This window comes from Protopterus annectens, chromosome 7.part0, assembly GCF_019279795.1.
Source record: "Protopterus annectens isolate FY-2018-M chromosome 7.part0, PAN1.0, whole genome shotgun sequence".
NCBI lineage: Eukaryota > Metazoa > Chordata > Ceratodontiformes > Protopteridae > Protopterus > Protopterus annectens.
In genome coordinates, this window is record NC_056739.1 from 1,692,864,634 (window position 1) to 1,692,887,654 (window position 23,021).

The 23,021-nt window shown below is 42.0% G+C and overlaps 1 protein-coding gene across 2 annotated transcripts in view; it reads right to left on the reverse strand.

Moving 5' to 3' along the window:
* KIF7 (kinesin family member 7) overlaps positions 1-23,021 on the reverse strand; it is a 1,697,985-nt gene that overhangs the window by 1,405,571 nt on the left and 269,393 nt on the right. For both annotated transcript variants that reach the window (XM_044078207.1, XM_044078206.1), the window contains exon 5: positions 11,031-11,559. In XM_044078207.1, coding sequence (XP_043934142.1) covers positions 11,031-11,559 — 529 coding nt within the window. The remainder of the gene's footprint in view (positions 1-11,030; positions 11,560-23,021) is intronic.

Genomic DNA, 23,021 nt, shown 5'->3' on the forward strand with positions numbered 1-23,021 from the left:
TTGAAGTCTGGCAGGCCACGTGTCTTGAACCCATTTTCCATTGAGGTGTGCTCCCCAAGCCTTGTCCGAGGCATCTGTCGTTAAAATCTGACTCGCCTCTGGTCGGGTCACAGAGAGTCCCTTGGTTAGGTGACATTCCTGAGCCCACCACAAAAATTCCTTTTGAATGCAAGGTATTATTTGAATGACAGTGTCCAGATCTTGGCAGTGTTGTGTCCATACATTTTGAGATACCATTGTAGCTTCCTCATATGCAGTTTGGCATTGGGAAGCACCAGAATACAAGATGCCATGAACCCCAAGGCTTGAAGGACTGTCCTTGCAGTCAGCCTGGACCGTAGAGACAATTGATGGAAGTAAAGAGTAAGGTTCTTTTGCTTGTCCGGGGTCAAAAAGCCATCTGGGAAGCTGTATTCAGTCTCACACCCAGAAAGCACATTTCCTGAGAGGGTACTAGACTGGACTTTGTTTCGTTCACAGAATACCCTAGGCACCTTAACACTGCCATCACATACTGTAGATGATGAAGAAGTTCGTACTTGTCTTGAGCAAGAATCAGGCAATCGTCCAAATAAGGATAAATTTGTATTCCTCTTAACCGTAAGAAGGCTATCACTGGAGCCAGAACCTTTGTGAACACCCTGGGCGCAGTAGATAAGCCAAAGGGCAATGCAGAGAACTGATAATGTAAAGTCCCAGCCCGAAAACGCAGGAACCTCCTGCAACTGGGCCTGATAGGAACATGAAGATAAGCCTCTTTGAGATCCAGAGTTACCATCCAGTGATCTTTGCCCAACAGAGGTAGAAGTTGTTGCAACGTCAACATTTTGAATTTTGGAATGTCCAGGTATGTGTTGAGGATAGATAAATCCAAAATCGGCCTCCAAGTGTTTCCTTTCTTTGGTACTAGAAACAGGCGAGAATAAAATCCTAGGCCCACTTCTGACAGAGGGACCTGCTGTATAGCCCCCATTTGAAGAAGTAAAGAAATCTGCTTGTGAGCCTCTACCCTTTGCTGGGGAGGAACGTCTGGCATGCCTTTGAAAGAAGGCAATGTATGGAAATAAAACTTGTAGCTTCGGTCTATAATGTCCAACACCCATTTGTCCTGGGTGACTAAAAGCCAGTTTTGCTTGAAGAGTGCCAACTTTCCTCCCAAAGGAGCTGCCAGACAGGAAGAATCTGGCAGCTGAAAATGCAGGTCATTGGGCCTGTTTACGAAAAGACTGGCCCCTGCCCTCACCTGAAGATTGTGCAGGTGAACTCCATGTTCTAGGCCTGAAAGTACTCTGAGCTCTGCCCCTACCACGTCTAGATCTACCCCTAGACTGTGAATCAGAAGAAGGATAAGCCCATCCCTTAGTAGGCCAATTCCTGCTAAACTTAGGAGGCTGCACCTGCAAAAAATCTTTAACAGTCTGCATAGACTTAGCCTTGTCTTCCATTTTCTTCAAAACTCCACAGGAGAACCAAACAAAACTTCAGACTGTAAAGGAGCATCCAAAATTCTAGCTTTAACATGCTCTGACAAATTCTGATCCTTAAGCCAGGCGTGCCTGCGAATAACTGAACCAGTGGCAGCCACCCTGGAAGAAGCCTGTAAAGCATCGAAACCACACTGCAAAGAATGCTTACCCACCTGTTCAGAGGCATGTACCAAATCCTGTAATTCTTTACACTCTATGCCCTCTGCCAAAGCATCCACTTTAGATTTTAGTTGAGTAAGGAGAAAATTCTGATACTTCAACATATGAAACTGGCAATTCAAAGCCCTCATTGCCAAAGTGGAAGAAGTATATACTTTCTTACCCCATCTATCCAAAGCTCTAGCATCTTTATCCATAGGAACTGGAGTCTTTACAACAGAAGCCCTGACACCCTTAGGTCCCTGGCTAATAGTTTCTGGGTCAGCCCTTGGACTCTTATACAGATATTTATGAGCCTCAGGTACTCTGTAATACCTGTCCGGCTTAACTGGCGCAGGAGGCAGAGAGTCTGGATTAAGGGAAGCCTCGGAGAAAACATAGATTTTAGTTGAGTAAGGAGAAAATTCTGATACTTGAACATATGAAACTGGCAATTCAAAGCCCTCATTGCCAAAGTGGAAGAAGTATATACTTTCTTACCCCATCTATCCAAAGCTCTAGCATCTTTATCCATAGGAACTGGATTCTTTACAACAGAAGCCCTGACACCCTTAGGTCCCTGGCTAATAGTTTCTGGGTCAGCCCTTGGACTCTTATACAGATATTTATGAGCCTCAGGTACTCTGTAATACCTGTCCGGCTTAACTGGCAGGAGGCAGAGAGTCTGGATTAAGGGAAGACTCGGAGAAAACATCTTGAACAACATCCAATACAGGAGGTATAGCCAAGGGGCTATGCTGTGGTAAAACAAAATTCCCTAAGCCTCTTTCGGGAATCTGAGAAATCCTGACCTTCCCATTTAAAATGCTCCCTCATAGAATGCAGGGTTTCTGAAAAAAAAAATCCTCTGGAGGAGAAGCAGAAGGAGTGGAATCCTCTGCGTCTGAATCAGAATAAGGAGGAAAATCCTGAATGTCTTCAGCCAAGACTCTGAGTAATCTGAAGCCTGCTCCAAACTTTCCACCTCTGGCTCCACCCTAGGTCTCTTATCAGGAGGGCATAGAACCTCTGATTAAAGAAATTAAATCTTCTGCCATTTTAAGCATGTGTTTTTAGGCACAGAACCTGCAGAACTAGGACTGACACCGTGGAAGGCAAACCAGGCCTGCCTTTGGAAGGAGCCTTAGAGACAGAAGGAGAAGGCCTAACCACCTTAGGCAAGGAAGGGAGAACAGCAACCTGAGAGGCCCCTCAGCCTGACCTGACTCCTGAGATGCCACATCTTGCAAAATTAAAGCCTCCCCGAGACTCAACTGAAACCTCGGCTGGATCCACAGATTCCACCGTAGTTTCTAAAGAACCGGCGTCCGTAACGGACGACTCATCCTGCCTGGACTTTAAAGATTTCTCTTTGCTTCTTGGTAGCGGGCGTCGGAGGATCCGGCGGCATATTATAATTACACCGCTTACGAAGACAAGCCTAGCGCAATCTAACCTACGTTTAATGGTGCGCTTATTAAACCTAGCACAAAAGCGACACCCGACTACGTCGTGCTCAGGTCCCAAACAAGGAATACAAAGAGAGTGGTAATCCCTATGCGGTATCTGTTTCCCACAAGAAATACAATTATTCACTTTTTCTGACATCCGGAATTAACTGAGGCAAGAAAAAACAAAAATATTCCCCAACGGGGTACTTAGCCCAACTTGGTTTCGGTCTGAAACTCAGAATACGACAATTTCAGAACGCCGAACGGCACTTGCAAACGCTGCTTCTGCATCGGACCATGCGGCAAAAAAGACTGAGGATAAGACGTCGGTCATGCGCTTTAATACCCTGACGCTCTGATGTCAGAACTAAGCACCCATGACCGACGTCAGCCTAATACTTTGGTATTCGGGCCGACCGAGGACAGCGGACTACCCATATGTAAGGACTGCAGCAATGTGAGATGAAGAACATCGGACCCTACTTTAATATGAAAATAAATTCAAAGAAAGCCCCATTTCTGGTGGACACTGGAACCACTAGGTCAGTGTTAAAAATTACTTCAGATAGTCAAATACCAGTATTAGAATATAAAGTAAAGGCAGTTGGAGTGACAAATACTATGGTTACGTATCCTGTTTTGGAACCCAACCCATTTCTTTAGGTCCAATTGAAGAAAAGCGTCGTTTTCTTTTGAGTACTACTGCACCAGTAAATCTGCTAAGAAGAGATTTGTTATGCAAGCTGGGTTGTACTATTTACTGTACCCCAGAAGGGGTGTATCTAAATATTCCAATAGAATCAGAGGGGGGTGTATTGGCAGTTTTAGCAAAAGCTGAGAATAGCCGGCTGGAAGCATACAGGCAGATGGAGAGTTACTACAGTAGGTACCTGCCAACTTGTAGGCTAAGCATGCAAATGAAGTAGGTATACTGAAATTAGCAGAACCAGTAAAAATAAAATTAAACTCATCTAAACCTCTCCCTAGAGTTCCACAATATTCACTAAAGCCAGAAGCAGGGCAGGGAATCAAACCTGTAATTCAGTCTCTGATACAGCAAGGAATAATACCAGCTAAAAGCTCTTGTAATACTCTTACTTTTCTACTGAAAATGCCAGGAAAGGATACTTATGGATTTGTACAAGACTTGAGGGCTGTAAATAATGCGGTACTGCCTTACTTTTCCTGTTCTTTGAAATCTAGCAACAATGCTAACTTGCATACTACCTACAGCTAGTTACTTTCCTGTAACAGATTTATGGTCAGCATTCTTTTCTACACCTATTCGCCCTGACAGTTTCTGTTTGCTTTTACTATTCAGGGACAGCAATATACCTGGACATGGTTGCCACAAGAATATACTGAATCTCTTTCATTATTTTCTTAGATTCTGAAAAAAGATATGGAGAATGTGACATTTCCGGGTGGGTCTGTGTTAGTACAATACGTAGATGACTTACAAATAGCATCACATTCCTTTCAGCAACATCAGCAGGATACCTTGCATCTTCTGACTATCCTTGCAGAAAAGGGACACAAAGTGTCTAGAGAAAAACTACAATTGTGGTAACCTCACGTACGCTATCTTGGTCATTTAATATCTCAGGATAGTAGGCAAGTGTTACCATCTTATACTGATGCAACATCTAAGGCCCCATGTCCGACTACTCAGAGACAGCTTACGTCTTTCCTAGGTATGACAGATACTGCAGATAATAATAAGACTTATTTTATTCTGTCATGAAAGAAATGAATTTGCTCAAGGAGTACTGGCACAAAAACATGGGGATAGCTATCGCCCATTAGCTTATTACAGCACAGCACTTGAGTCTGTTGCAAAAGGTTTTCCACCTTGTTTAAGGCCAGCTGCCGCTGCTGCCATTCTAGTTAATTTTCCACAATCGCTGGTGCTCGGGCATGAGCTCACATTAGCTGTCCCTCATTCTGTATAATCTCTTTTGCTTAAAATGAAAACTCAACCACTCTTGACTGCAAGTCTAACTAGATGTGAACTTACACTTCTTTCTTATTCGTCTATTTCTCTGATCTGCTGTCCTGTTCTAAATCCTGCATCTCTGTTGCCTTCTGCTGAAGATGGTGAAGAGCATGATTGTGTGTGTGTAACTATTTGCTTTCTCCCAGGAAGGACTTAAAGGACACTCCTATACCCAATGCTGATCTGAACTTGTTCGTGGATGGCTCCTGTGGAAGAAATCAAAGGGGCCAACTAACTTCAGGAATAGTCGTCTGCACCGAAGAAAAATTATTGTTGCAGCAAAGATTACAGAGTGTTCACTCTGCTCAAAGAGCTGAGTTAGTGGCTTTGCAAAAAGCCTATGAGTTAGCCAAAGACAAGGTGGCCAATATTTTTACAGACAGCCATTATGCTTTTGGGCAGCTTTGGAAAGAGGGTTTTTGACCTCTTCAGGCGATCAAATTAAGAATTCAGGGTACATTAAATCATTGTTAGATGCAATTTTGCTACCCAAGAGACCATCTGTAATCAAATGTTGTGCCCATCAAAAGGGAAAGGATGTTACAACAAAGGGCAACAATTTAGCAGACCAAACTGCTAAACACGCATTAGTAGAGTGTTGCAAAAATCTGTGTATGTTAACGATAAACTACAAAAGTAATGATGTGTTCGATTTTGAAAAAATTGTCAGCCTTTCAAGGTGAAGCATCACAGGGAGAAATTCTGAGGTGGCACAAGGATGGATGTAGAAAACCCTCTGATTGCATATGGCGACATCCAGATGGCAGACTGTTGGCACCTGCCTCTTTGCTACCTTTCCTGGTAAGGGCATATCATCTACTGGCCCATGCAGGTAAGACAGCTTTATTTAATCAAATTACCCGAAGGGGGTAGTTCCCTCATGTCTCCTCTTTGATACTTCGGTATGTACAAAATTATTGTGGTATATGGAAAGAATATAATGTAAGTAAACATGCCAACAGTAAGACTGCATGTTTACTTCCATCCTGGGGACTTTTGTTAACATACAGCTGGACTTTATCCAGATGCCTAGGACTAATAATTTACAGTTTATTTTGGTGGCGGTGTGTATGTTCTCAGCATGGGTGGAAGCTTACCCATGTCGCAAAGCTGATGCAATCACAACTGTTAAAAAAGTTTCTGTACGATTTCATATTGAGATTCGGTATACCATGTACTATCAATAGTGACCAAGGAACACATTTTAATAATTCATTGCTTAAGGGATTGTGTAAAGTTTTTAATACCAAGTTGAGTCTTCACTGTCCCAACCATCCACAGTCATCTGGATTAGTTGAAAGGGTAAACGGAACCCTTAAGAATAACATTTCGAAGATCTGTGCTGAAACTCACTTAAAGTGGCCTAAAGCCCTCCCTTTAGCATGAATGAGTATGAGGGCCTCACTGAATGCCACCTGGAAATTGAGTCAGTATGAAATATTAATGGGGAAACCCATGGCCCCTCCAGCTACCCCTCCAGTGGGAAATGCCGATTTAACCTTATCAGATGATGCCAGGATTTGATATTGTAAGAACTTGATTCGTATTTTGCAGCAATATCATCGAACAGTAAGAGCAGCATTACCAAAACCTCCTTGACCAGCCCTGTCATTAACTACAACAGGTGACTGGTTTTACGTAAAAAATTTCCAGAGGAAGAATGGCCTCAGCCTGAGGTGGAAAGGTCCTTTCCAGGTCCTACTGAAAACTCTGTCTGCAGTTCGCTGTGCAGGACTACCAGTGTGGATCCATTCGTCTCACTGCAAGACCACCTGCCGTGTAGGGACCCCAGACAAATCAGTGCCGCCAACAAAGGGAGATCAAGGTAAGACAGATAAATCATCTGCCCAGTGAGGAAGTAAATTTCAGTAGCAGTCCATGATGAGTCCAGTGACTACAAGTACCCTTGCTTTGTTTCTGCTGCTGTTTCCTTCTATAAACTAGTCAAGAGAAAACAGTTTCTTGCTGGTCCTTTGGAAATATGCAAAAAGTTTAAACAAAATTAACTGCTGGATATGTTCACATATACCTCATCGTTTTAAGACAGGGATTCCTATGATTCCCATCCCTGCATCACAAGTGTCATTTGAAGAGGACTTTAATGACATCAGTTTAACCTGGCGTAAAGTAACTGATTTTTCAAAGGTAGTCTCTCTTCAATTTGCAACCACACATCATGGAGACACGTTATGCCACAAATAGGACTGTATCAGTAGGAAAAAGCAAATGTAATGACACTAGGCATGAAAGTGTTAGACTCTTTGCAATTAAAAAGCTATGACCAGGAGCAAGGCATGGGCATGATAAGCAACTGTTACTACATTTGTGGTGATCGTACCTAACCCTGGTTGCCTACAAACTGGTCTAGATTGCTTTGTAGGCTATATTACTCCTGCTATTCAACATTTCAAAAACCCACCAGCGGATTGTTAAACAAGCAATCCACTGGGCAGAGCAAGTATTTTCAATTTTTAATCCTGGGTATGGAGTGCAAAGGACAACACCATGCTTGTTCAGATTCTACAGGAGGTAGCCAATGAAACTTTGTATCACAACAGGATGGCAAATCGAGAAATGACTGAAATGCGAACAGTGGTGTTACAGAATCAAATGACACATGGTATAATGGTTGCTGCAAAAGGGTGGGGTCATGTGCCCTCATAGGGAGTCGTTGCTGTTCGTATATTAGTGACTATCAAGATAAACAGGAAAAATGGCAAATTTCATGGAGTAAAGGGCCAAAGATTTGGACAACACATCAAAACAATGGTCACTTTTTGGATGGTTTGGGCAGTATTTTTGGTAACCTGGGAACTAATATACTCCAGGGTATTGTCATTGTACATTTTATTATATTTGTGATCATTTTGGTATTTTCTACTCTAAAGGCTGTGACTACAAGATGTTTAACTTCACCTCAAATGAAATGCCACTGCATGTACCAATCAATGACAGTTCTATTTTGACAGATAATGATGACTATTATGATGCTGAAGCTTATTTTATCAGGCTAATAAAAATATAATTGCATGTATGGTATGACACAGTGTCAAAGGGGGTAAACTGTTATGGAATAGGATCAGCGTATCAAAAATGTATATTAATTTCAGTTTCATTAATGATACTATAATCTGATTGTTAAAAAGCAAATATGCTTTGATGCAGGGCTGTGGAAAAATACAGCTTTATAAGCTGAAGTTACTGCTTTTCTTTAACTGCAATATTTTAATATGTAACAAGGAAAAATTAAGTGTTGTATGAAGCCAAGGCATGTTAGCTACTGTAAAAGGAATTTGTTAGACTGACTCCTCCAGGCTAGGACAGCGTTATTGCTAGGGAAGGTTTGTAACATAAAACGAAACGGCCATTGCAAGTACGGCAATTGCATGGCCCCAAAACGGAACAGTCCAAACACAAAAACAAAGGTCAGCAGACTGTAGTATATTGAATGCTTTATTAAAGCATGTATAAATGAAACTCTAGACCGTTTTGGCTGAAAAAAAATAAACAGCCTTAATCAGTGTAAAATGCAAGTAAACACCATAGAAATCCAGTGCCCACTTATACAGTAAGATATCAACAAAAGTGAAGCTCACTGGCTGTTCAAAAATTCTCATTTAAACATGGTGGAAATAAACCATCCAACTTGATAATCCACTTTTTTTCTTTTGCATTTAGATTAGAGTGCCATCCAGCTTTATTTGTCCTATTCCCCACAATCATACCTATGATTATGAATCTAAAGTTTGCATTTTTGTGTACCAGTGAGTGTTTAAATAGAGCATTAATTGATCTTTTGGTTCTGATATCACTACAATGTTCTGATATACATAGTCTCAGTGGCCGGGAGGTTTGCCCAATAAAAAAAGCTGAACAGGGACATGTGGCAAGGTAAATCACCCAATCTATTCCACAATTTGCTAAGAATTTATTATCATAAACTGTACCTGTGTTCCTACTAGTAAATTGTTTTGATTTTACCAACCTATGACAATGTACGCAGTGTCCGCAAGGGACACAACCAAAAAGTAAATCACCTGTCAAAGTTTGTTGACTTGGGTCCTGAATATATTTCGATTCATGTTTGTAATGATTGAAATGAGACCCAAGAGTTCTCCTCTCCGAAAGGAGAAAAAGACACCTATCATTAAGAAGCTCAGATAGCTTGGTATCAGCTAAAAGAATATTCCAATGTCTTTGAACACTGTCTAATAACATGTTGGTATTCCACCCATAGGTACTAACAAGATGAATGCTTGAATTCTCACCCTGTTCTTTATTCTTATAGTTCAATAAAACTCTTCCTGTCTAGCGTTGATACCCAATTACTGACAGTCAAGATGTTACCAATTTTGTAACCCCTGTCTCTAAACCTTCTGATCAGGTCCTCCTTGAAGTGCTCATAATTAACTGGATGTGAGCAAATATGATTCATGGGAAGAAATTGAGATTTGGGTATGTTCCTGGTAATATGTGGTGGATGGAAACTGGATGAATGCAATAAAGAGATATATTGTGGGTACCTGAGTATCTAAGGTGTTATCGGTATTTTTGATAACCAAGACATCCAAGAAAGTGATTTGTTGGACATCATGACTGACTAAATTGTATTCCCCACTTGTTGCTATTTAAATATTCTACAAACTCAAAGATATTCTATATCAGCTCTCCATACCATCCAACAATCGTCGAGATAACGTCTCCATACGTCAATTTCCTCTAAGTATATGTTATGGCTACTGTCATAAATGAGATGTTCTAGGAAGGCCATGAAAAGATCAGCATAAATATGGGCAAAGGATGCCCCCACAGCTGTGCCCTGAACTTGCCAATAACATCCTTCTACTTAGTGACATCACACAATGGGGTAAATGGCCCTGTTGGGACTTTTGCTTGTGGTCATTGCAGGCAATGTAAATATATAGCCAATTCAGGTTCTGTTGAGTTGAAACATTTCAAGAAAGTTATTTGGGCACGGGACAGGTTTACATGCGATTCTGTGGGTATTGTTCATCTCGCAGTATGTAATTCTTGTACCAGTTTTTATGTTGGCAAGACCATCAGGTCACTAAGTAGAAGTATTTATGAACATGTGTTGACAGTGAGAAACAAAGACAGGAATAATGCACTGGCACATTTTATTATGTAACAATTTTAAGAAATTTACATTCTGTGTTTTAGACAAAGTAGTTTGCGGTCCTTTGGTGGGTAATTTTAAAGCCTTATTAGAATGTAGGGAAACTAAATGGCAGATAGCTTTAAGAGCAGACTACCCTCCAGGACCAAATGAAACTATTAACATCAAGTGTTTTCTTCAGTTACAAAGGCTTTGATGTAGTGTACCAAGCTGTTCACAAAATTGGCTTTATTTGATGTAGTTTGCTATTGTTGACTATATATATATATATATATATATATATACACACACACACACACACACACACACACACACACACACACACACACATATTCATGTTTTTATACATATGCAATGTTAAAACATTCTGTAGTGTATTTTTAAATTTTCATGACATCACAGTGACTATTTAAATAATTTATTTGAAGCATTTTGTCATTGGATGAGTTTTTTGCACATGACAAGTTTTTAAAGGGTGGTTTCAAGTTGTATTTATTCTGATGAAGTTCGTGGTGTTTTATTAAACAAACGAAAGCATGTAAGTTTTGTGGTCTGGTTCCTTGCTGGTCTTTGGCTTACTGCTTTTTCATTTTTACTTTGTTCTTTGGAGTTGTTAGCAGTTCTTTTTTTTTTTTTTTAAATCAAACATGAGTCTCAATTTAAGTTAAATAAAATATAAATAATGAAGCACAACATTTCAATATCATATTTTTCCAAGTAAACATAATGCTGTCTGACCCACAAATGTGCCTGGTTTGGATTCCAAAAGATTATGATAATCAGACAAACATTGACTCAGTTTACATATCTGTGAACCTTACCTGATACCTAGACATTCCTCTTGTTTTTTCTTCTGCTGAGTTACTCTCAATCCCACTATCCAGCCCAGAAGCAGTGGTTAGTTCACTCCTTTCTTCCTCTACATTACCCAGCCACTCTCTAACTCTCAGTGACAGATCTACAGGAAGGCCTCCCTCCTCAATCAATTCTGTAAACAGTTTGTATGCTGAGTCAGTGCACGTCCTATAGTGGGAACATTCTGTAAGGACCTGAGCCATGTGGTCTTCAGGAGACTGCCTACAGGTTTTACCCTGTTCACAACGATTGATGATTCGTGTTTCCGAGCGGTGCCTCTGCTCCAGAGCCAAACGGAGAGTTTTTATCTGAAGTTCCAACTCCTCCATACGGTCTACCTCTCCTCTGCAATTCACAGTTACCTTATTTTTGATATTTTGGGCCCTGCTGGCATAGTTAAGCGTGTTCAAAGTTTCATCAAAATCTGAAGAAGAAGGACTGATGCAAGCCACCATAAGAGTCTTTGCATTACCGCCAAGGGAGTCCTTGAGGATCCTGTAAAATAACGTAGACTGTGAATTTTCATGGCATGGATATTGAAACAATGTTTAAAAGAGCAATATGGTCTAACAGACACTTCCAACAAACTTCCATCAATATGGTACATTGAAAAATGTATGTACCCTGCAATTAGCCTCCTGAGCCAAATGTACAAGAAATATGCTAACAACCCCTTAACACTTCAGAGGTGATTGCGCATCACAGGGTTAAGCTCACTATCTTCCACTCCTTTCTAAAGTCTCCTGCAAAAGTAACATAATACCGTCTCTTCTCTCCTATGGCTTAATGACTCCATTCTCTAAATGAAGAGCAGGTCTCTGTTAAATACACTATGCAAATCTACCTGATCAAAGTCGGACAAAATATTTTACTCTAAGAATTTAAACATAAAAGGCTGCCCCTTGAACCCGGGGTGCTTCTCGACACTGGAAGCTCAAAAAATGATCTACATGGCTTTTAACTATTTGCACAGGATATACATTTAAATTAGAAAATAAGAAAAATGTTCTGATGGAAAAGAATCTTGCAGCTGTTCAGCAAAAGCAGATCAAGTCTCAATTTTGGTACAGGAGACTGCTTCCAGTAATATAGAGGAAACAATGACTCAAATGTGCAGAGAGCTATTTAAAATAAGTGACTGTATAGAAAAATAGAACATACAGTAACTAGCTATTCAGATGAACAAAACAGCAAAAAATCAGAGGTTGAAACGAAGTCTGGCCAAGCAGGATCCATTTTTGAAATGTCTCTTCTTGAAGTGAGTTAGAAAATAGAGCACAAAGAGAAAAACTATCTTTTGCTATGCCAGAGAAACTGGAAGGAGCTGCATTAATTTTATGAAAGAATAATTAAGCAAATGCACTGGCATTTCACACGAGAATTTGATAACCGATAGGACACGGTGCATATATACTCAAATATTTCCATGAGAAAACAGCCAAACCATATATATTAGTAAATATGTTATCACCCTAAAGAACTGTTGTATACACTTACCATAAATGTAGATGTTAGAGTGTATTCACTGTTGCAGTCATTACATTTGGGTAATCTGCTGGCAGGGTGCCCTCAGTCGGCCTGATTAACAAAGTCTTGGGTCCTGCGTCGGTTGCTCTCCCTTCTTCCATGGCGTCAGGTCGTCAGGAGTAGAAAACATGCAGCCGATGTCACTACATCATTTTTTCTTGCCCCAGATGTCAGGTGCCCCCCAAACATTTAAGTAATTAAAAACACAAAAATATATACCTCCAAACAAAAGCAAATACACCAAAAAAGGCTTTTAAGCATAGTAAAGGAAAGTAGAGGTATAGTAAGGGAACAAAAGAGGGTTGGAGGGAGGGTAACCAGGACTGCAACAGTGAATACACTCGAACATGTACATTTATGGTAAGTGTACAAAACTGTACTATGTTCTTTGTGTTTCACTATTGCAGTCTTCACATTTGGGTAGATTCCCAAAGCTATGGTTGGGGAGGATGAATTTATACAGCATTAGGACCAGCTATAAGGCCCTGCAGGACAGCAGTGGCAAAGACAGCTCTGGATTTAGAGAAGAAAGGTAAATGGTAATGTTTGGTGAATGTATGAACTGAGCGCCAGGTGGCAGCTTCTAGAATGTCGCTGCTAGGAACACCTCTAAGAAAGGCTGTAGAAGTAGATGCAAGTCCTAGTGGAATGAGATCTGATCCCCTGGGGGATAGTTTTACCATGGTGCATATAGCAGAAACGAATACAATGGCTTATCCATTTGGAAATAGTCTGCTTTGAAACAGCCTTTCCCTCTGCCCCTGCAGGAAATGCCAACAGTAGTTGTTCAGATTTTCTTAGAGATTTTGTCCTAAGTAAAATCTAAGTTGTTTGTGTACATCCAATGAATGCAGAATCCGCTCACCCTTGTTCTGTGGATTGGGAAAGAAAGTAAGCAAATTAATGGTCTGATTAAGAGCCACCCTGGATACCACCATAGACATGAAGGATGGATTGGTCCTGAGAGACACCCTGTCCACATGAAAAATAATGAAAGGCTCCACTGCCGTAAGAGCCTGTAGTTCGGAAATCCTTCTAGCTGAAGTGACTGCTAAAAGGAAAGCTGTTTTCCAGGAGAGAAATTTTAAGTCTGCAGTAGCAGCTGGCTCGAAAGGAGGGAAAGTGAGTTTTTCCAATACAAAATTGAGGTCCCAGGCAGGGGTTGGAGCTCTCCTGGGTGATCTTAAGTTTTTGGCCCCACTGAGATACTGCTTTAGCAGAGGATGACAGAAGAGGGGAGGTTTTCTGTTGTAATGAGCTGAAATGGCTGAGGCATGGATTTTCATGGAAGAAAAGGACAGGCCCTTGTGAAGCATCTCAGTTAAGTATTGTAAAATCTGAGGAATATTGGGCACTGCTGTGTTTATCCCTTGTGATTGATTCCAGGCACAGAATCTTTTCCATTTGTCAGCATAAGATTTTCTAGTACTAGGCCTTCTTGCCTCCAAAATGACATCCATCACAGGTTTGCTGTGGGATGCTAAGGGTGAATTTAGGTGATTAGCCATGCTGCAGAATTCAAAGTTTGGAGCTGAGTGTGCAGAATTTGGATTATTCTGCTGAGACAGTAAGTACGGTGTCTGAGGCAGGTGCCATGGTGGAAGGTGTGACATATTGCGCAGGACTGGGTACCAGTGTTGGCGAGGACAGTCTGGGGCAATCAAAATCATTTTTGGTTTGTCCTGTTTGACTTTTAGTAGAACTTTGGAGAGCAGAGGCAGAGGGGGAAAGCACAGACTGAGGTTTTTCCAGCTGAATGATAGAGCATCCACTTTCCAGGCTCTTTTGTGATGAGTCCTTGTGCAGAATTTGTCCAACTGATAGTTCTGGGGTGAGGCAAAAAGATATATGTATGGACTCCCCCATTTGCGTGCCAACATGTTGAAAATCCATGGTTTCAGTTTCCATTTGTGTGGGTCCATGAGGTTTCTGCTTAGTTTGTCTGCCAGAGTACTCAGGTTTCCTGGCAGGAATTGAGCTTGTAGTTGTATTTGATAGGTCAAGGCCGTGTTCCACAATGCCATGGCTAGTCTGCAAAGGGGGCAGGAGTGTGTACCCCCCTGCTTGTTTATATACCACATAACTGTGGTGTTGTCTGTCTTTATCATTATTTGTCCTGGATGGTAGTCCTTGAAGGCTGTCAGTGTACTCTGTACAGCTAGCATCTCTTTTTGATTGATATGAAGGTGTATTTGATTTGGGCTCTATTTGCCTGAATGCACTTCCCCGCCAGATGAGCACCCCAAGCATAGTCTGATGCGTCTGTAGTTAGGGTCTGGGCGGCAGGGGGTGGAGTGAATGTCAGTCCCTTTTTTGGTGGCAGGCCTCTGCCCACCATAGGAACTCTAGTTGCAGGCAAGGTATGACAGGAATCAGTGTTTCCAGGCTGTGACAATGTTGACTCCATAAACTTTTTAAGTACCACTGAAGTTTGCTCATATGCAGTCTTGCATATGGAATTAGAAGAATGCAGGAGGCCATGAACCCCAAGGCTTGCAGAATTTGTCTTGCAGATAGCAGGGTTTTTGTGGCCACCTGTTTGAAGTAAGTTACCAAATGAATTTGCTTTTTGGTGCAAGGTAAGCCATCTGGGCAGTTGTATTCAAGCTTGCACCCAGGAATGTAATTTTTTGAGAGGGTACTAGTTGCGATTTCTTTTTGTTTATGGTGTACCCTAGACAAATTAGAACCCTTTTTACAAACGCCAGACATTTTAGAAGAATGTCCCTGTTTTTGCCTGAATTAGACAATCGTCCAGGTATGGATATATTTGAATATTTCTTTGTCTGCAAAATGCAATTACTGGAGCCAGGCACTTTGTAAAGACCCTGGGTGCAATAGATAAGCCAAAGGGCAGTGCAGAGAACTGGTAATGCAAGTAGCCTGCTTTGAAGCGGAGGTATCTTCTGCAAGTTTCCCTGATTGGGATATGCAGGTAAGCCTCTTTTAAGTCTAGCGTTACCAACCAGGCATCTTTGCATAGCATAGGAAGTAACTGTTGAAGAGTCAGCATCTTGAATTTTGGAATGTCCAGAAATGTGTTTAGAGTAGATAAGTCCAGAAATGGACGCCATGGTTTGTCTTTTCTGGGTACCAGGAAAAGTCTTGAATAGAAACCTTGTCCCTTTTCCTCTTCTGGTACTGGTTGAATAGCCCCTATGTTCATGAGGGACAGTACTTGTTTCTGGGCCTCTGCCCACTGATTTGGGGGCAGGTCTGGCCATCCGTTTGGGATTGGCAATGTGTGGAAATTAAATCTGTATCCCTGGGATACTATATTTAAAACCCATTTGTTCTGGGTTATAAGTTGCCAGTTTCTCGCATTAAGTGCCAGTTTTCCCCCCAAAGGGGTGGCTAAAAAGTAAGTGCTTGGTAAGTGTAAAGGGAAGTCATTGAGACTGTTTACCATAGGGAGGTGCCTTGTTGTTTCCAGATTTGGAGGAGGCACCCCATTGTTTTGTTCTAAAAGTCCCTTGTGACTGAAACCTGGAACCTTTGGAATGTCTGGGTTTGACTTGAGTGGTTCTCGAAGGAACCAGAAAGGACCAGTTCTTAAGTAGGCCAGTGCCTACTAAATCTTGGAGGTTGCATTTGTAAGAAGTCTTTCACAATTTGCATAGATTTAGCTTTATCTTCCTTCTTTTTCAAAACTTCTTCAGCCTTATTACCAAAGAGACGGTCCTGTTGCAAAGGAGCATCCAACAATTTTGCTTTAACTTGATCAGGCAGTGTTTGCTCTTTGAGCCAAGCATGCCTTCTTAGCACAGACCCAGTTACAGCAGCCCTGCAAGAGGCCTCCAAAGAATCAAAACCACATTGCAAAGTATGTTTTCCAACTTGTTCAGCTGAATGCAATAAATCCTGTAAATCTTTATTTTCTACACAGTCAGAAATGACCATCATTTTCTGTTTAAGCAGTTCCATGATATGCTGTTGATATTTCAGCATATGAAATTGACAGTTTAAATCCCTGATTGCCAAGGTTGCAGAAGTGTAAACCTTCTTACCCCATCTATCCAGTGCCCTGGAGTCTCTATCAGAAGGGGTAGGATTTTTAGCAGTAGAGGCCTTAATGTCCTTAGGATCCTGAGAAATAGTTTCAGGATCTGCAATAGGATTTTTGAAAAGGAATTTGTGGGAGTCAGGAACCCTGTAGTATCTCTGTCTGGCTTACAAGGAGCTGGAGGCAAAGAATCCGTACTAGATTCTGAAAAAACATCATCAACAATGTCTAGAACAGGAGGTATAGCCAAAGGCCTATGCTGAGGAAGAAGAAGAAAATCCCTAAGTCTCTTTTTAGATTCAGAGAAAACCTGACTTTCCTAGTGGAAATGTTCCCTTAAGGTATGTAAAGTTTCCCCAAAAGAAAAATCCTCAGGGGGAGAAGCAGAAGGAATGGAATCTTCTGCATCAGAGTCCTCATAAGTAGGTATAGATAAATCCTGTTCATTAGAAGAGTCAGAAGATATAGAATCTCGTTCAGAAGATTCATAATCAATGTCTTGCCTAGGCCTCTTAGAAGGGGGGGGGGTTGGCTACCCCTGATCAGAGTAATTAAATCTTCAGCCATTTTGATCATTTATTTTTTAGGCATAGGGGCCTGCACATGTGGCCCAGGCGTCGGTTTTTTAGACACAGATCTAGATTTTGGTCTTAACTCTGAAGATGGTGTCTGTCTAATATATAAATCTGTAGTCCTGAAAACACCCTCAGAAGCCGGTGCCTGCACATCGGCTCCGGACCCATCTAAGGTAGAGACATCCGCTGGTTCCATAACTAAAGCATCTCGTGGCATACCGGACTCTGAATGGGTCTCAGTAGAGACCTGTGAATCAGAAGTAGTGGGCATCAGGGACTGCGAATGCGCCTCACTGAGAACTGGTGAACTGGCTTAGGAAAAGCGTCGTCAGTTTTGGACCTCGACGGCCTGTCTGTCTTTTTCTTTGCATTTTCGGTAGTCGGATTGCTAACCGACGACATTTCTGGATAATTAAAGCGTGACCCAAAATATTTAAAGGCAAAAATATACCGACATTTAATAGTGCGTTGATTAAATTTAGCACAAAACCGACAGCAAGGTACGTTGTGGTCAGGGCCTAGGCAAGGAATATAGTGCAAATGAAAATCCTTATGAGGTATTTGCTTCCCACAAGTAATGCAATTATTAACTTTTACTGACATCAGTAAGGAGCAAGAAAAAGTTTCCCCAACAGGCTGCTTAGCTTTTTAGTTGAAGACTTCGGTTCTGAAACTCGAAAACGAAAATTTCAGGAGTCGGCCGACCGGCACTTGCAAACTGCTTCTGCTTCAGGCACCGCACGGCAAGAAAGACTGATGTAAAAGCATCACCTGCATGTTTTATACCCCTGACGACCTGACGTCATGGAAGAAGGGACAGCAACCGACGCAGGACCCAAGACTTTGTTAATCAGGCTGATTGAGGGCAACCTGCCAGCAGATTACCCAAATGTAATGACTGCAACAGTGAAACACGAAGAACATCAGGAAGATTTGCTCCTGGCAAAATTATGACACAAGACAAAACATATAGAAAACTATGGACAGTACAGTGTAGAAAATGATTATTTTTTGTATACCAGGTGGAAGGTAAGAAAGTTTATCAGAGCAATCAAGGAATGCTGTGAGGCAGGTGTAAGAGTCATGCTGCTGTATTCTGCTTTTGTTTGAATATTTTACTTGCAGGATCAATGATATTTTTTGGACACAGAACTGGCTAAGGATTAAAAAAAAAAGTTTGGCCAATGAAGACACAGCCAGCAAACAGAAGGGGACTCTGCTTTCATTGTTCTGACAGTAACAAAGTCTACACAGAGTCTTTGACAATCACCCTTTTTCCATTGCTCCACAAGAAAATACTTGAGTGACAGAAAAGCACAAGAGCTGACAAGAAGCAACAGGAGGACGATGGACACAAACTAGAGTGAGTGGTATTTAAAGATGGATAGGCTCAAGAAGTAAACTTGCAACACTGTGAAACTAGTGAATACATGGAAGACTATAAAGCATCATTCCTATTAAAAACAGGAACACACGTGAAAAGTGACTTGGCAAGAAAAGGCTGAAGAAAGACTGGAATTCGGTTGACTGTTATACTGGTGGGTGGACTGTAAACCATAACCTACCTTTTGTCATTACTGTTTACAAGGACACTGAATGGACTGAACAATGGACAATAATGGACTCAAGAACAATGAAAAGTTATCCAAAAATGGCCTGCATAGGCATCAAGTAAGAGTTTTTCTAATTACTGACCCTGGAGCATGAACGATATTCTTAAACCAAGAATCCAGTCATCACTAAACAACTGATACTCCTTGTTTATACTGACAGTTAATTTCACAACCTCCCAGCTCTGTGATGAAAAAAGATTTTCCTGAGCTGTTTGTCAATGGAAGCTAAACAAGTATGTTATTATTCCTAGCAGTCACTGTGATTACTATAATAAAAGTGTCAAAGTGTAGCAGCTATGACATCAACCTTAACACATCTGCTAACTCTAATAACTCTTTTCTTAGTGATCTAAAGCCTACATAGTTCAGACACAACTGTCTAAATCATGTATGACATCATCTTGAACCCAGAAATCTGGCTTGTATATGTCATCTGGATACTTTCAAAAATCTTCAAATGGGAAACCCTGAACATACAAAAAGAAACGCTGTGCTGAAAATAAACAAAGATCCTGTAGAGGTATTGCAAATATTTTGGAAATTTTACAAAAATCTGTATAAAGCAGATAAATATGGAAATAAAAAATACAAATGTAAATGTTTATGGAAGAATTAAATATGCCAAGGTTAGAGGGAGATGAAGCTCAATTACTAACAATTAGGATAAGAGGACATGAGATAACAAATGGTAATGTATAACCAAACCTACTGGAAAGTCCCCAGGAATAGATGACATTCCTGTGGAAGTCTGTAAGTTGGGATGGAAGAAAGTGATAAACATCTGCAAGGTTTTAAAAGTAATTTTTAAAGCAGGAAAAGCACCAATATCCTGGAAGAAAGTGTTGGTAGCTGTGATACCTAAAGATGGTAAAGACCCATCAGAAAGTACAGTTGTGTACACTTACCGTAAATGTAGATGTTAGAGTGCATTCACTGTTGCAGTCATCACACTTGGGTTATCCTGCCAGGGGTAGCCCTCAGTCGGCCCAAATACCAGAGGCTTAGTATTTCTGCGTTAGTTGCTGTCGCTTCAGGACAGATGTCAGGATGTCTGTGGTATAAAAACAGGCAGCTGACGCCATTGCATCAGTTTTTCTTGCACCAAATGTCAGGAGCCCCCAAATAGGAAGCTTAGTTATGGTGTAGTAACACTACCAGTAGAAAGCAAATACCAATAGCCCTGTAAGGAGTGAGGAAGGAAGAGAGAGAGAGAGAGAGAGAGAGAGAAGGGGGCTGGAGGGTGGGAAACCAGGACTGCAACAGTGAATACACTCTACCATCTACATTTATGGTAAGTGTACACAACTGTACTATGTTCTTCGTTTTTCACTGTTGCAGTCATCACACTTGGGTTCATTCCCAAAGCTGAAGAATGGGTGACAGCAGTCAAAAGGAGTTGGGGCTGGCTAGTATGCCCTGCAGGACTGCGGTTGCAAAGCCTGCCCTGGATTTGGAAAAGATAGGCAGGTGGTAATGCTTGGTGAAGGTATGAACAGAACTCCATATTGCAGCTTCCAGGATGTCCCTGGTAGGGACTCCTCTGAGAAAGGCTGTAGAGGATGAAGTTGCCCTAGTGGAATGCGTTCTGACCCACTTTGGGGGTGGTTTTCCATGGTGATTGTAACAAAAATGTATGCAGTGTGCTATCCATTTGGAGATGGTTTGTTTGGATATGGCCTTACCCTCTTGCCTCTGGTGCAACGCTAACCAGTAACTGCTCAGATTTCCTTAAAGGCTTAGTCCTATCCAGGTAGAATCTGAGCTGTCTGTGCACATCTAACAAGTGCAGGATCCTTTCCCCCTTATTTTGAAGTTTAGGGAAAAAGGTCGGCAAATGAATAGATTGGATGAGAGCCACACTGGGCACCACTTTAGGCATGAAAGTAGGGTCAGTCCTGAGGGAGACCCTGTCAGCATGAAAAATGATTAAGGGTTCAACAGCCATGAGTGCTTGTAGCTCAGACACTCTTCTAGCTGAAGTGATGGCCAAAAGCAAGGAAGTTATTCAAGAGAGGAATTTTAACTCTGCTGAAGCTGTAGGTTCAAAGGGGGGAAGCGTGAGCTTTTCCAGTACAAAATTAAGGTCCCAAGCAGGGGTAGGGGCTCTTCTTGGTGGTCTTAAGTTGTTAGCCCCTCTCAGGAACTGCTTGATGAGAGGGTTTGAGAAGAGAGGTGGCTCAGTGCTGTAATGTGCAGAGATTGCAGAGGCATGGATTTTAATAGAAGAAAAGGATAAGCCCCTATGGAGTAGGTCTGCTAGGTAATCCAGGATGAGAGGTAAGATGGCTGTGCTGTGTCAGCTCCTTTAGTCTGGATCCAGTAACAATACCTTTTCCACTTGTCAGCAAAGGATTTTCTAGTACTGGGTCATCTGGCTTCATGTATAACATACAGGACCTGTTTGCTTAGGCTGGCCACTGGAGGAGAATTCAAGGAATAAGCCAGGCAGACAGGTTCAGGGTGTGCAATTGTGGATGCAAGAACTCTCCCTCCTGCTGAGTCAGGAGAGTTGGAATCTGAGGAAGGTGCCATGGAGGCAACGGACACAGACTGTACAGTAGTGGGTACCAGTGCTGGCATGGCCAGTCTGGGGCAACCAGGATTGCCCTTGGTCTCTCCTCCCTTATTTTGAGTAATACTCTGGTAAGAAGAGGAAAGGGGGAAATGTATAGATTGAGAGGTTTCCCCAGTGGAAGGACAGGGCATCCACCTTCCAGGCCTTGCTGTGAGGTTCCCTGGTGCAGAATTTGCTGAGCTGGTGGTTGTAGGGGGAGGCAAATATGTCCACCTTCGGGGTACCCCATTTCTGGGTTACAAGGCTGAAGGTGTTGCAGTTTAATTGCCACTCGTGTAGATCTAAGAGATTTCTGCTTAAGTTGTCTGCCAGAGAGTTTTGGTTGCAGGGCACGAATTGGGCTTGCAGGTGAATATGCATGGCTGAGGCTGTGTTCTAAAGGGTCATGGCTAGCCTGCAGAGTGGGTAAGAGTGGGTTCCCCCCTGCTTGTTGATGTACCACATCACTGTGGTGTTGTCGGATTTGATTATAAGAGGCCCCGGAGAGAGAAGAGATCTGAAAGCTGTCAGAGCATGCTGAACAGCTAGCACCTCTTTCTGGTTGATGTGCAGATGAATTTGGTTTGGGCTCCAGTGGCCCTGAATGCACCTGCCATCTAGATGTGCACCCCAGGCATAGTCTAATGCTTCTGTGGTTAGGGTCTGGGCGGCATGGGGTTGTGTAAAGGGAAATCCTTTGTTGTGGTTGCATGTTGCTGCCCACCAAAGGAACTCTTTCCTTAGACAAGGTATTTTCCAGGTCCTGAAAATGTTGGCACCAAAGACTTTTTAAGTACTACTGAAGTTTCCTCATATGCAGTCTGGCATATGGAATTAGTAGAATGCAGGAAGCCATTAACTCTAGAGCTTGCAGGATTTTCCTTGCAGATGACTGGGTTCTGGTGGCCATGTGAGAGAAGTAGCCTGTCAGATAGGCTTGTTTTTCTGGAGTAAGGAATGCCATCTGGGATGCTGTGTCCAAGCTTCCTCCCAAGAATAAAATTTTCTGACTGTGGACTAGTTTGGATTTCTTTTCATTGATAGTGTACCCCAGTGAGGTTAGAAGGTCCTTTATAAATGTCAGGTGCTGCAACAACTTTTCCTGTCTGTCTGAATCAGGCAGTCGTCCAAGTAGGGGTAAATTTGAATATTTTTTTGTCTGCAAAAGGCAATTGCTGGAGCCAGGCATTTTGTGAAAACTCTGGGAGCAGTGGATAAGCCAAAAGGAAGTGCAGAAAACTGAAAGCATAGATCCTGCCCTGAAACAGATATTTCCTGCAGGAGTCCCTGACTGGGATATGCAGATAGGCCTCTTTTAGGTCTAGTGTGGCTAACCATGCATCTTTGGACAGCATAGGGAGAAGCTGCTGTAGGGTGAGCATTTTGAATTTTGGTACCACCAGGAAGGTGTTTAGAATGGAAAGATCTAAGACTGGGCACCAGGTGCCCTCTTTTCTGGGTACCAGAAAAAGTCTGGAATAAAACCCTTGGCCTATCTGTTCTGCAGGAACAGGTTGAATTGCCCTTATGGAGAGCAGGGACTGAACATGGTTCTGTGCCTCTGCCCACTGGTTTAGAGGAAGGTCTGGAAACACTTTTGGGGTTGGCAGCATGTGGAAATAAAATTTGTATCCCTGGGATACTATGTTGAGGACCCATCGATCGTTGGTGATGGAGGCCCAGTT